This window comes from Anopheles ziemanni, chromosome 3, assembly GCF_943734765.1.
Source record: "Anopheles ziemanni chromosome 3, idAnoZiCoDA_A2_x.2, whole genome shotgun sequence".
Taxonomy (NCBI): domain Eukaryota; kingdom Metazoa; phylum Arthropoda; class Insecta; order Diptera; family Culicidae; genus Anopheles; species Anopheles ziemanni.
This window is the reverse complement of record NC_080706.1, coordinates 39,126,912-39,142,129: the sequence shown is the minus strand read 5'-3', so window position 1 is coordinate 39,142,129 and position 15,218 is coordinate 39,126,912. Positions and strand designations below refer to the sequence as shown.

Below are 15,218 nucleotides of genomic sequence, written 5' to 3'. Positions count from 1 at the left end.
AACATGCTTTTAAGAAGTTTCCAAAGTTCTCTACTATTACCCTGATGCTTGCTAATTTCCTTACTGAAGTATTCCTCACGAGTAGTTTTTAAAGACCTACTGTACTCGTTTCGTAGCTTAGTGTACTCACACCAATGTGAAGCCAGATTAGTCCGAACAAACTTTTTATACACTTTGTCTCTTTTCCGCTTTAGACGTTCCAGAGCCAACGTATACCATCTGCCAGAGTATCTAGTCTCCACGGTCCTTTCATAAACTAAACTATTCATAGCAATCTCTAGTGTATCCTTCAATAGATCTGCAGCTTCATGGAAATTTGTAGTTTCCCTCTGTAGACCCAATGTGATCGCCTGACAAAGACCCTCTTTAGAGTACCTATTCCAGCATTTAACTTGTTTTTGAACTGTCCTGAAACGTTCATCATTCAAGTTTAAAAGCAAAGTTTCATGATCAGATATTTTTGCACAAGTATCTGTTACCACGCTAATTGAGTCTGTGTTGCAGTACACATGGTCAATAAATGTCCTGCTATTGTTCGTAATACGAGTAGCTACACTAACCTTCTGCTTCAGGCACACCGAGTCCATAAGTCTCCTCAAAAACCAGTTGCCTTCCAGTGACTCGTTTAGAATCGCCTTCAAGACAACCGAGCTTCCAGCATAAACTGCAACGTCTCGTCTCGTCTTCTTGCGTCTCGTCTAACTCAATTCGCGCATTTCTCGATACATTCGCGCGATTTCGTACATACAGTGCTGGAATTTTGATGGCACGCAAAACTATCTAGTTTCGAGAAGATCTATTAATCTCCTATGAATGATTATGGTGATGTCAGGGCAAAACCTGATTTTTGTGTCATACTGTATGACTCATACATTACACATTGAAGTTTAATAACTAACGGAATAAAAATAAATCTTCACTCATGTGGATCATCTTTCTGATCATTTTTGGAAAAACTGTTTTGAACCCACAACTATAAGCATTCAACAATACCTTAGCCAGTTTGTTTTGGCGCAGCAAAGGGCCATATGCGTTGTCCGAATTAATTCGCGCATGTTTGATTACGGCATTAACAAAATAACTTGCAACAACGCCCTATTACACATCGTAGGAAACTGTCAAGAATGCTGCTGCTTTTGATATCGTTCCGCCTTCCTTGCTGCTCACCAAGCTTCGTGTCCTGGGACTTCCCAACTGCCTGTTGGCCTGGATGCGTTCCTACCTCAGTGACCGTTCGTATTGCGTCAGATTGGCACCGCAAACGTCGCGCAGCATCAGTGCCACCTCGGGGGTGCCGCAAGGAAGCAACCTGGGGCCGCTTCTCTTTGTGCTCTACTTCAATGATGTCACGTTTGTACTACCCCCTGGGAGCCACCTCCTCTATGCTGACGGCGCGAAGCTGTTCCTCCCGATCCGAAGCCATGCCGACCAGGTCCAACTCCAGGCCGTCTTGCTGACCTTCCAGTCGTGGTGTACCTTGAATGGTCTTGAGCTATACGCCAACAAATGCTCCGTTTTAACGTTTGCTAGAAGCCGTAGACCATTAGTTCATGGGTACTTATTGAACGGCGCTGTCCTGGATCGGAAAAGCTGTGTTCGTGACTTAGGAGTGCTCCTTGACGAAAAGTTGAGCTTCCACGACCACCTGGAACACGTCGTCGCAAAGGGCAACCAACTGATTGGTCTGCTGAGGCCACTTACGCGCGAGTTCGACGACCCCGCCTCCATAAAGATGCTGTACTGCTCGTTAGTACGGTCTGTCGTGGAGTACGCTGCTGTGGTATGGTGGCCGTCGGTCTCGCGTCCACAGGCGCGCCTCGAGTCGATCCAGCGAAAGGTTACGCTCCTGGAGTGCCTCGGTCGACTACAATGGACGATGCGCGTTACTTGGCCTCGACTCGTTCAGACAACGTAACTGTACCCCGCACAGATTGTTTGTTGCGGGCCTACTTAACAATCATATTCACGCACCGGAACTTCTCTCGGGGCTCTGTTTGTACGTCCCTGCGAGAACACTCCGTGCTAGAACGCTACTTGACGTTGAGGTTCGTCGTACCCGTTTTGGATCCTCAGATCCGTTTCTTGTTATGTGCCGCGAATTCAATGCGGTCTGTGATCGTTTTGAACCTGACATGTCCAGATCCGCGTTTTTGTATTCTATTCGTGGGGTGCAACCGGTCACCCGCAAGATGTAACTAGAATTAAGCTATGTATTGTACTGTTAAACGCTTCAAGGGGGCCAAATATGGTCCGTTGAATTTTAATAAAAAATTACAAATTACAAATAATACAGACGTTCTATTATGTATTACAGCCGCTACCGGCCAGCTCTGTCGTACGCAACTTTGTCTTGTAAGCCCGATCGTTGGCTTCTGTGCCAATACGTTCAGCTTTCGCTACGATTCGCTCGTCTTGTTCGTTGCTGAACAAGGTGACTAAACCAAGCTAAACAACTGGCGAAGGTTTATATAGCATCGAAGTCAAGGTGTATAGTTTTGGTGTCAAAAAAATAAAAAAATAATGGCCGTCGTAATGGCCGTCGTAATGGCCGTCGTAATGGCGGTAGGGGGGAACCCGGGGATCTGAGAACCCGCTAGGCAGCTCGAAATATCGTTCTAAAAACGTCCTACGCGCGAACAAACGTCCTACTTTTTTGTATGGGCATGGGCTTCGTTCTACTCACCACCAAGATAAATACACACTATATAAGGTAGCGGAATGTAGAGCATTTTGAAGTCTAGACTGCAAAAAATCGAAAAATAACTTTTGACAGTATGCTGATACTCAAATTGGGCGCGAATCGTCCTTAGAAGATAAACAAACAACTACGATTGAGAACCAAACAAACCGATTCTTCAATTCCTTTCATTTTGTTCGCATGGAAAATGTTTAAGAAGCCGTCGGCTGTAGTGGGTCACCGATTTTTCGAGCAAATGTGTCGAAGTTCCACCTGCTGTTTATCACCATGCTGTCAAAAGCTACAGTCGCCATTTTCTAAAAAAAATACCTGCTAAAAAGTCACCTATTCAGTATTTAATCATCTTGACTCACCATACAAAACTGCTCGATATTTGTGTCTAGGCAGCTCGAAATATCGTTCTAAAAACGTCCTACGCGCGTAACAAACGTCCTACTTTTTTGTGTGAGGGTGAAACAAATGCAGGACGTTTTCGAGCAGTCGTTCTACTTTGTCCTATTTCCGATACAAAACTGCTCGATGTTTGTTTCATTTCAGAACGTTTTTAGCACCATTGCTCGAAATTGTCTGGCGGGAAGGATTGGGCTTTTGACATAAAACTTCTCAAATATGGCACCCCTGCCAAAGCGACAGAACGTCACCTTCTATATTTATACACCTTGAATCCGCGGGATAAATAACAGATAATACGAAGAAAATAACTCGTACATCTTCAAGTGTAAATTATGTTTGTTCCATTACCGTGGATTTTATTTAACGACAATCAACATTGTGTACTGTTAAGTAATATTTATTTATAATTGGAGTGTTCTTTGTTTTCGATCTGTGCATGAACAAGCTTGACTGACATAAAAAATTTGTTAGATATGTGAATTATCCGCCATTTTTATGAAAGAGGGTAATGAAACGTTTATAGTTGTTTTTACCATCAATAAGAAAGGATAACTGTGCGTAAATCACACGGTCGTGAACTACGAACTAGCAACAATACTTCACTAAATTGAAAAAATGTACACGAGTTTGCTATGACGCTGCTTTTCAATTTGTTTACCAACTCAAGCTGTAGTCAATTTGTTCTATGACTACTCAATAACTCATTTCGAGACGCTATCATAAAATCTAAGGTTTTCTGAAAACCCCAATAGAATTGATGCAGACAAAGTAAATGTAAATATTTCATAGCATGTTACTAGAAAGCCTGATAATCCGAAGAAAATAAAATTGTCAATGTATGTCCTTGTTGTTACCGTGGATTTTACAATTCAACGAATCAGACATTGCTTATTGCCCGATATTTAAAATGTGAAAATATCAACTTAACTTATAATTATATAATTAATTTTTTCTTTTTTCATTCAGGTTTAATTCATCAAACGGTCGTAGTTTAAAGTATGTAACACTGTAAATTTTGTGAGTTCAAATGTAAATCTTAAAACGCTAGCGACATGTCATGCAAGGAAAGGTTTCATTTCTGGTCCGATGTGTTTAGGGAACGGTGCCTGTATGGCATTTATTCAAATACACTTTGAAAAGAGTCTAGAAAGATGTACGCATCGGGAAGCGGTAACTTTTTTACAGAATTAGGCTCCTTCAGTGAGCTAAAGTACGCATCGCCGGTCGACGACGAACCAGCTAGGAAAAAGCAATGTGTTCTAGCGGCTTTTGGTGGCCTCCCCAAAGAACACACCCAGACATCCGGCACATTCTTGCAGCCACATGAAAGCAAAGTCACCTCCATGCTGGTGACAGCTTCTACCGAGTTGTTGGAGGAATCATCCGTCTCGAACGGCACGAAACCATCGAATGTAGTGAAGCAAAAAAAGGAAAACGGCTTAGGTGTAGGCCTTTCTGGAGGACCTGTCTCGCCGGGTGAGGAAGTGCTTGGCTCGGTGACAACGTTCTACCCTGCCGGGCACCCGGACAACGGGCACACGCTGCGAACCAGCGCTCGGGTGAAACACAAAATGCGCATGGAAACGATCCACAACAATCCGCTACCAACGGAGCGCAAGGAACAGCCGAAGGCAAGCGGTGGAGTACTGCCGAAAACTGTCACCCCCCAGAAGCAGATGCGCGCCGTATGGAGCAACCATGACAAGAACTTGTTCTTCGAGGCGCTTAACGAGTACGGGAAAGATTTCGAGTCCATACTAAACTACCTGAACACCAAGAAGCGCCGCAAAGACAACGCCTGCGAGCAGCAGGTCTTCAAGACGAAGGATGTGCGCAATCTATACTATCAGTTCAATCAGAAAATCTCCAAGTACCTGCACTTTTCCGACGAAGTGAAAAAGGAGGCGCAAGAGCTATATGCACTCATAAACTATGGCGAGATGCGGAAGAAGGTGCCGTTTCAGAACAAGAAGTATTTTCAGAAGCTAAAAGATCTCGTGTATAAGGGCTTCACGATGGTACGCGAGAAGGGCAAAACAATTCGCATCAAAACGCCCTCTTGTCGGGCGCTGCGCAAGCTCAACCAGCTCGAAGAATGGCAGGAGGAGATCAAGTTGCCACCGCGCGTAGACGTTCTTCTGCAGCCGGCAAACATGGAGGCCTGGGGGCGGGTGCATTCGTTGGCCCAGAATCCGCGCGTACGGATTACAGTCACCATCCAAAAGCGTGTATCGGCGCTGCTGCAGCTGTTTCAGCAGAAGTGGCGGCCGCAGGAGCTACGGCTAGTCGAGCGTGTCGAAAAAATGAAAATAGTCTCCTCAACGGTAACTTCCAAGCTGATGCGCCAGCGTATGCAGAACGAGATTCAATTGTGTTCGCAGCTGCTGCCATCGGCGACTTCATCACCGCCATCAGTCAGCCGTACCGAGCCAACGGGGCCAGTACTAAACCTGCAGCTCCACTTTGTGCCCTCCCACTCAGCCGTCATCCACAGACCGATGATTATTTTGGCGGAGTTTCAGAGCAACACGAGCATCTGTCTCAACTCGTACGAGCAGCGGATCGGAGTGAAGGTGCCTGGAGAAACACTCGTCCCGTCGGAAAAAGTCGTGGGTGCCGTGTGCAAGAAACCGAAGCTATGTCTGGATAGCGGGCACGATTCGACGAAGGACGAAAAACATACTGGGAGCGAGCAGCTGTCGAAGCTTATCATGAACGACCTGCTGAAGTCGCCAAACGCGTCGAACGAATCGATTGAACTGAAGGAGATGGAACTCTTCGAAATAGAACTATTAAATGGGCATAGTGCTAGAAGCACGGACGATTGCGATGGGCCGCCAGCAACAAACTATGCATATGCCACAAATATGCCGATCCAATCGGGGGCATGCGGTTCCGATCCTGCTGCTGCCAGGATGAGTGACAATTCCAACGACGAGTTTGTGCTAGCCGAGAGCGACCCATTGAAGTACAACATAGAAATGCTGGCGGAGCACACGATCGTCGGTGACGAGGAACCCTGCAAAGAGGACGCTGACGTGCTGACCGTCTCTAGCAGCACCGTTACGACTTGTGTTACAACTGTAATCTCTACATCGAGCACATCCGCGGTGCGGAAAAAGTGCCCCCGGCGAAAGGGTTCCGACGCAGCGAAGCCACCACCGACCGGCGTTTTCAACCACATCCGGCCACTCGTGTCGGAGCAGGAAATGCAGAGGATCCGGGAAGGCTGGACCTTATACAATGCGAACGATCTCACTATCGGGGACCTGTACATAATGTTTGGCGAAGACATGAAGTTGCACCTTGAGTACGATTGGGTGTGGGAGGAAGCGCCCCTACCTCGAATCGTTCCACCGGTAGACGTGAAAGCGACTAGCGACGAGCAATCAAACGCGATGGGGGTGGCAGCGGTCCCGAAAGATGAGGCGCAATCAACAAACTCAATCGATTCTTCTTCCACCTCCTCCAATAACAATAACAATAACAACAACAACAACAACAACGACAACAACATTAACAACAACAATAATAATAATAACAACAACAACAACGCTACCTCGACTGCGGACGATGTAATGGGGTCCATCGGCTGCTCCGCGGTGAAAGAGGAACCAATAGGGATGAGTAACAATAAGGATGGATCGAACGTGATCAGCAAGCGCCTCAAGCAGCTAGTCATGCTGATGAACATGGGCGCCAAGAATGGAAAGAAACGGTGCATTTGTGGAAATGCTACCGAACGCAAACCAAAGGTAATACGCACGTTCAATTTGACAAGGAACATATCCTTACGTTTATACTTACTATAACCCAGCAACGATTCACAACAATGTAGTAGTTTGACCCAATTTACACAGGTTTTCGTACATGTTTGTAGCGTCTCCCGGTCAACCGCCTACCCGGGTAGTTTTTCAAATAACTTTTGATTGGGTTGTCGTATAGGCATGAAAAAAACGCATTTTAGAATGCACAGAAAAACTATTTTGCCATCGTTTTGCCGAATAAAAACAGTTTTAAAAAGAATTTAAATAATTTCCATTTTTCGGTTAATACCCATTATTCGCTCAACCGGCCTTCCCGGGTACTCTATACATTTTGAATGGGACATTCCGTTTATTTGTACTTGCTATCAAATATCTTTTTATTTAAATTTCAGATCAATTGGAAATTTTCATAATTTTATAAATTCATTACCAATATCAATATGAGGTTCTACAAAATTTCACCCTTCACATCTACAACCATCTACCTGTGCATAAGTTTGCATTTTTCTGTATCTTAATACTGATATTTTTGGACGTAGACGTACTCCACTACTTGACATTTTTTGGGTAATTAAAAAAAGTATCATAAAAAATTAAATAAAAATATAATATCGTAGTGTTCTGTCGCACTGTGTTTAACTAGGAACAGAGCATTATCCGTTATTTTATTCCTTTTTCGTAGGAAATGCTATTCCTAGTTATTCTTCTATGCGTCTGTTCGATTTTATCTATTCTAAGGATTGATTTTTTTCATAACTATCACTTTTCCTTAGCTATTATTGTACCTGGAATCACACATAGTCGAAGTTCATCCGCTTCTAGGATGAATAGAATCGTTTGTGGCGCACATTTTCTGAACAAAATTATGTGTCACATATTTGTATTCAATATTCGATTGAGATTTCAATGCCTAAACGTAAGGCATAATTGCTTAAATTAAAGGATTCGTGTTTCTGAATGAAACTATCCTATTTAAACATTTAACATTTGTACAACATTTTAAAAAATGTTTTTAAATAAATTTTTGAACATTTCAAGTAATTCAGTTTCAAAGACCAAAGATATGTACACTAAAATACAGAAAATGCCAACTCCTACGTAAAATGTTGGGAGTACACAGGTTTGGATTGTAGATGTGTAGGGTGACATTTTTTGGAACCTCCAATTGATGTACTTAAAGAACTTTTAAAATTAAGAAAATTATGCATTATTTTGAAAAACACCCTCAAGTATCTTCAATGAAAATTTTAAATCGATCCGACAACTAGAAAAAAAATTTGCTCTTAAGTACAGAAAACGGAACGTTTGTTTTGATGTTTTGATTACAGGTGCATTATGCAATATACGAAATGTGCAAATGATGATGATTTGTTTAATGTTATGTCTCAGTGAAATCAGCCCCGTTAGGTTTTATCTTTTAATGTCGATTTCTTCAGGTGCTAATCTTGATTTTGTTTTATTTAAAATTCACAGCATCGTGCGGATTGCGATAATACCTTGTCGACGTGCCAGGACGATAGTCTACTTTTCAAGCAACCAATGCTTCCTGCACGTAATGGTGTCAATTATCTGACACCGGAGCCGATGGTGGGTCTGGTAGCTGCCTACATGGTACCATTTTAACCGATTTTTTTTTGCTTTTTTTCTTAGCACATGCCTCCACAAGCACGATACAAACAGTCACGCTGGTTACGTACGCGAATTAACCGGCATCAAGGGCTGTTTTCGCCACTTCCGGTTCCTCGCACACCTCATCCATCGGCAGCTATATTTCCGGCCGGGGCGCTCGATGTAAACAGCATGCATGGTCGTGAAGGCGCTTCTCGTGTTCCGTTCCCGCACTCAAGCACCGGTCCGGGTAAGTTCGGAAAGCGCAATGGTAGCAGCTTCTCGTTACCAATCAACACCTTGTCGGATGAAGGTGAACCGGAGCACCCCGGTGCTAACCGAACGATACAGATGCCGTACGATGAGGAAAATGCAAACGACATTGGCGCTGGCCAGACGAAATTTACACCGATCAGCGAAGGTGGCGTCGATCAGGCCAACCAAATGAATCCAACGTCTTCCAATGCGCTTTCGGGGGGTGGCGCTCGGCAACCATCGGGTGAGAATGCGGATACTGAGACGATAGCGGCCTTCGCGGAATCCGAAGCGTCCAGCACTACGATCACTGCAGCACCGCCACTGCCGCAGAACGATGACAGTTGCCTTAGCCTGTTCGATCTATCGCTTCCCTCGACGTCGTCCTCGCTGATGGCAAACATATTCTCAGGCACCGAAGCGGAGACGGACGTCGGTACCACCATGATGCCGAATTCTCCGGTCGACACCAAGATATTGGGAAACGAACTTAACGATATTTCCTTGACCAGCTTCTTCGGACAGCTTGACGCCGTGTACCAGAACGCAGCCGAACCGGCACAGCCTTGCCATAACTTTGACGTAGGTGCCCCTCACTCATGCGAATTAAATGTGTTTTAACGATATTGTATCGCTTTTGATTTGATCTCCAAACAGATGGATATAACCACTATGAGTGAAAACAGCGTAGACTACATTGCACGCTTCGAGAACATCGCATCAGATCTGCGTGCGAAGGGTAATTCTTAACGCAAAACATCTAATTTCTTAAGTCAACAAAGTGTGCGCTATTCGAAGAATCGTGGGTTGTCGAAGTATTGATTATAACATATGTTCATCTGATTTTAACACTGTATTACCTCGTTGACTCACCCCTTTCCATGTATCAGGGAAAATCTGTCTTATTTATGTATGTGTATGAACTGCAACTTTTAAAACAGCTGTGGTTTTTTAGTTCGTTACTTTAAGACCGCTTTAAGCGACATCCTTTACCGGAAGGCTACAATTTATTATGGATAGTTGAGTTACGTATTATACAAGCTGCTTTATAGTTAGCTGTAGGCTATTCCCATCATTTGCGTTGCTAGAATGAAAGTTGCTTTGAGCCTGAAGTATATGACCAGAAATCTATAGGGATGTATACGACTGGCATGTCCAGGTATGTCATTCATTTCGTACGGGTATCATGGATTTTTATGTTTTAAAATCTATAATTTGAGGAATTGTTTTTCTGATATGTTTAAGGAGAAATTGTAATGCTCCCATACAGAGATTTAAACTCAAATTTTATGATTTGTCATACAAAATGTATCACATACCTGGTTTGTATCTGCCTTCCACAGGCCAAACAATGTAAACCGATTAGAAGCGAATTAGTAAGTCCCAAGACTCCTTAATAATCAGCGTTTTTCATTAACTGTCATCTTTTCTTCACATCACAATTAAGGAAAGCAAGACTGGTAGTACAGGTTCCCTCATTTCCATATGTAATTCGTTCAAGTTTTTAGCTGTAGGGTGTAAATAAAAGAGAGAAGTTTTAAGCAGATGGTAGCAGAGAAGATCATTCAAATTTAGCGTACTGTATGATTTTTTAAAGTTTGATTTTTCATTGATTCAACTGAATATGAGCGTATGCTGAATATGCAAGCATCTCTGTCTCTTGGTAAGTGATGTCCCGTGGTACGTATCATTATTTTACGAGCGATTTATTCCATTTTTCATTAGAATTTAAACTCGTTCAAATGCTTTGCGGTTCACATTCATTCAAGTTCGCTTCGCATTATATTTGTTCAATTTATTCATCGTTAGAAGAAGCTTTTGGCGCGACATAAACTTACCATCGGTCACCTAAATTAACCTTGCAAATAATAATAAGCGTTTCGAAGCGTTTAGTTATAATTTTCCAGTCAACTCAGATTCAGACCACTGGTTTTTTACTCATCAAGGTAATTGGACGGGCGTTTCGTTTAAATCAGTTATCTTTTTTTTGGTAACGAAGTGGCTTCAACAAAACTCCAGTCATGTTGGCACACATGTTGATAACTCCGTGTTCGGCGGACAGTATTAAAACGAGCAACAAAACGGACCACCTTTTTTTCGCGCAACTTATGTCACATGACAGTGCATTAATCAAAGCAATTTCGATACGATAACCTCTTACAACCAACTTGACGCTACGGATCGAATTTCTACGTCCAACTCTTAATGCCTGTTGCCCTGATGCTGGACTATCTAACATTTCATAACCCCGTTAAGTCCATGATAAGTGTATAGAAGCTAGAACTGGCGGCGTGTAAGAATAAAAATACAGTAAATTCTACTACAACTCGTAATAAATGTAGTTTTCATTTAGCTAATTGCCACTGTTTAATCTCTTCACCTACTGATCAAGAAACCCTACGAGCACCTACGTCAAGAAAGCAGTCTTCAACCGTGTTCCTTAGGTTCTTTTCATGTTCCATGTGCCCGACGATTCCAGATGGTCTTGCAAGCATGGTTTAACACTATTACCTATGCTGTTGGTTAACACTAGAACTACCGGACCAGTCATTTTGACTGGTCAGGTACTTTTTCAATCACATTTATTTCTTAAGGCTGAACAATTCTACCAAATGTTAATGCATAACCTTCACACATCCAATAGAATGTTAATTTTTATGTATTCAAAAATAAAATTTTCTTTTTAATATTGACAATAATTTGCGCTAAAGTTTCAAGCGTAACTGCTGTAGTTCTAGTGTTAATAGATAGCACAGGTTGTCGCACACTGCTGATCGGCATCGGTGGTGCGCAATCTTATCATTCCGTATCTCGTTGGCATTATATGTGTGAGAGCTATGTCATGTAGCCTTGGTGGAGACAGCTACTAGCACGATCAATTGGCTGGGAAGACGATAAGAGAAAGAACAAGATGGTTCGCTGTGTTACTGTGGTTCTGGTGCAGTGCATGAAACTGCGATTGCGTATACGCGGCAACCTGAGGCTAGGCAGGGGATGGAAATTTCATTTAGCGGTCTGGGCTAAATAAAAAAAGGGTTTTCCAACTTATTTATTATATTTTTTCCAAAAATCAAACTGAGAGTTCGATAGCGTGATTCCCAAACAGTCCTAAGAAAGAAATAATTGATTAAATTTGATAACTTCTAAAGCAGCATGCGTTATGGGTCAGTCGTTATGCGGTACTGGAGTTTTTAGTATTTTTTTTATAGAAAAAACGATGTACTATCGTTCCAAAAACATTTAAACGGAATTCGACATCTGTTTGGAAAAAGATTTTGTTGGATTTTTCCTTAGGGTTCGCGAATAGCAAGCCCTGTCGTACAAGCCTATGCCTAGGCGATTTGACTTATGTTCTTATCTTCCAACCGATGAATTGAATTAAATATACAAGGTTATAAAAAACCAAACTAAAAAAATATACAAAATACAAGAGCTGTAGTAGACCCACATGTGTTTTAATTGAATTTTCTAGACAGCAAATGAATTTGAAAAAAAAATCAATTTAGTTAAAAAAGCATGGCATGGCTTCAAAGTTGCCGACCCCTGAGCAAGCCTGCATGTGGGCCGATGCTACAACCCCACAGTGTATTCGTTCTGCTGCGATCTCAACCAGACCACGGACCTACGGACCTACGGACACACGGACGTGCATTGTGGCTAGTTGTTTTTTAGAAGCTGAATGTTAACGGGTCCCCACAGGTCGTCTGTCCGTGAGTAGTGGTGTGAAGTGACCAGTGTTCGCGCATTTTCGTAGGCATAAAACGTAAGAAACCCCTTACGCGGCCCCTCTCGATGCCTTCTCATCTGCTAGCACGTCTCACTTGCGAAGCGAAGAAGCTTTCCATGTAATTCCCGTGAATCAGTAGGGTGTTTGGCCGCGAATGATAAGCGCTTGTGACAAATTGATCAGAGTGAGTCGCGACTCCCCGGGTACAATTCAATTTCGTTAGTTTAGCAACCGCTCGGTCTGAACGAACACACTTGGCGTACCCCGGAGTGTGCTCGGTGTGAAGAAGATTGATCCCGGCACAACGACACCATGTAATGCATCAAACAAAAGAGCCACCAGAGCAATCAACGATCAAATTCAAATTATACTGAAAAGTTTGGACCAAGTAAAATAACCACACAACGCACCATGGTCAAAGATCGACTAGCGGAACTGAGAAGCGTAAGTGAATGGCGTTTGCACGCGTAACCGGTTCGCCATGTGGATCACGCTGCGCTGCTCTGGTTAAGCTACCTGTGCTACCCTACATACTGTGCCATGCGTCGCTGCATGGACCATTTCCAATTAGAGTCAATTAGTGGCAATTCATCCAATCCGGTCCCGCTACCAAACTTCACCGCCATGTGCAAGGATATGACCGGCAGCAGCAGGGCAAGCTGAATAACATACACCTAGATTTCTTTACAAGCCAGCGAGACAATCAAACTAATCCTATGCACCTCTTTTCGGTCCCTATCTCTTCCCTGCGGTAATCGTGCAGAAAAGTAAATATGCCAATCACAACCTGGACGATGAGTTGGAAGCCAATGCCCGGCTATCAAAGTCGCAAGAGGAGATTTTTGAGAACCTTGCTAAGGTATACGGTTGGCTCGATTGCACATTGGATCGACCTTTTCGCAATAAACGTTTGTTGTGAATGTTACATTTTTTAACCAATCCTTTTAAAACTACAATTTTACCATTCTGTTAACACACTTATTTTGTAGTTTTCCGAACTGACCGCTTGGATTCAAACGATTCGAAGAAACACCAGAGAAATGAGAAAGCTGATTGCGTCGTCTACGTTTCATTACAATGACAAAGGTATTGGTTAATTGGTTGCGAATCGGCGCAAAATATCCTGTAATTTTTGCTCACTTCATTGCAGTAATCCGGGATAACGTGGAGGAGAATTTAAAGGAAAGCAATGGCCTCTGCCAGCGCATCTACGGCACCATAAAGAAGTTGGAGGTTGAGCTCGAAGACGACTCTCGGCGAACCGGCGTGCTATTTCGAATCAAACACACCCAATTTATAGTGATCAAAGATGACTACCTCAGCGCGTACCGGGAACACGAAGAGTTTGTCTGTTACTACGAGGATCGAATTAAAGACTTGATGAAGCTCGAAGCTAAAGCGAGTGAGTACGCAATGCGCTGCAAGCGAACATTTTCTTTTTATAACGAGCATTTGCATAACTTGCTTTCAGTGAACTACAACATCACGGACGACGAAGCGATGGAAAAGTTGACTTCCAACCAGATGTCGCCGTTTGTAGGAAATGTAGGAACACGTCTTCTATCCCTTTGCACATGCTCAATAAGTCTAATCAGTATACGTCTACTTTTACGTATGTTTTAAACATCTAACATAGATATTGGAGGAAACGGAGCGAGAACGGCAGAAACTGAGAGACATAATGACTCGTCATGGGCAATTGGAGGCACTGGAAAAATCCCTCGTGGAAATCCGGGATATGTTCGTACGCATTTCCAGTATGGTGATGGAGCAGGTAGACGCGAAAAGGGGGAAACTTGAGCGGGCTTCACTGAATTATCTTACTTTTTTCTTCTTCACAGGGCAGCTTGGTACAAGTGATCGAATACCATGCGCAACAAGCAACGCTTAATACTGACCATGGGGCACATCAGCTCCAAAAAGCGAGGGAATATAAAATCAAAGCACTTAAAAAGAGAACCTGTATACTGATATGGGTCAGTACTATATTGGCAGTACTCCTTATCTTGTTGATTGTTTTCTAACGATTCTTTTCAGTGAGATTCAGTAATTTGTATATTAAATTATAGTAGCTAGTTTAGTTAATTAACAATAACATATTTTTTATATACTCAAATTAGTTGTGTTGTGGCACATTTTAATTTGAAAATTGTGAAATAATTAACCTATAAAGACATTTACATTAAAAGAAAACGAACGAAGGATTAAAGATATCTTGTAAAATAAACCACAAATTTTCCATTCTTTTATGAGATCAAAAGATCACTGAGTTAGACCCTTTTACCCATGCTGTGTTGATGTAAGTTCCGTCCGTTTTTTTATTGTTCAAAAACTAGAATGCATGTTTTAACTTGCAACCAAATGCGAAATGCAAAAAATTAGATTATATCCGCGTTATTCAATTCGCACGATTTATTAAACCATGAGCACACCGAACATTTTCGTGTAGTATATATATCAGTGGCGTCTCGTGAGAAAATGAGATGGTTGTGCACCTTCAAAAAAATTAATACTTTCTTAGGTAAACCATATAACGTGGTTTATTACAACCAGAACGACACGACACACGAGGACGAATTTGGTCAGGATGTTAAGTGAAAGAATAGTTTGAGGAACCGTGAATGGTCTATTTAGCTCTGCAATCTTTAATTGCTACTAAATGGATCTACATGAAAAACGAGTTTAACAGCTCATCTACGATGTCCTGTTCAATGTTGATGTATACATTGACTGGTAATTTCACCCTAAATAGAACAATTGCATGAAAAAT

The 15,218-nt window shown here is 42.5% G+C and overlaps 2 protein-coding genes across 2 annotated transcripts; both read left to right on the top strand.

Annotated features, from left to right (window-relative positions):
- The first annotated feature begins 4,242 nt into the window (after positions 1-4,242).
- Positions 4,243-9,570, top strand: LOC131284705 (protein cramped-like). Its single transcript, XM_058313568.1, has 6 exons — positions 4,243-5,464; positions 5,507-6,504; positions 6,625-6,846; positions 8,332-8,445; positions 8,509-9,303; positions 9,379-9,570. The coding sequence occupies exons 1-6, from the start codon at positions 4,243-4,245 to the stop codon at positions 9,469-9,471; spliced, it is 3,444 nt and encodes a 1,147-aa protein (XP_058169551.1). The 3' UTR covers positions 9,472-9,570.
- A 3,145-nt stretch (positions 9,571-12,715) lies between these two features.
- LOC131287610 (syntaxin-4-like) lies at positions 12,716-14,526 on the top strand. Its single transcript, XM_058316673.1, has 7 exons — positions 12,716-12,892; positions 13,212-13,307; positions 13,438-13,534; positions 13,599-13,850; positions 13,920-13,993; positions 14,085-14,222; positions 14,290-14,526. Exons 1-7 carry the CDS (start codon positions 12,860-12,862, stop codon positions 14,470-14,472), a joined length of 873 nt encoding a protein of 290 aa, XP_058172656.1. The 5' UTR covers positions 12,716-12,859; the 3' UTR covers positions 14,473-14,526.
- The last annotated feature ends 692 nt before the right edge of the window (positions 14,527-15,218 follow it).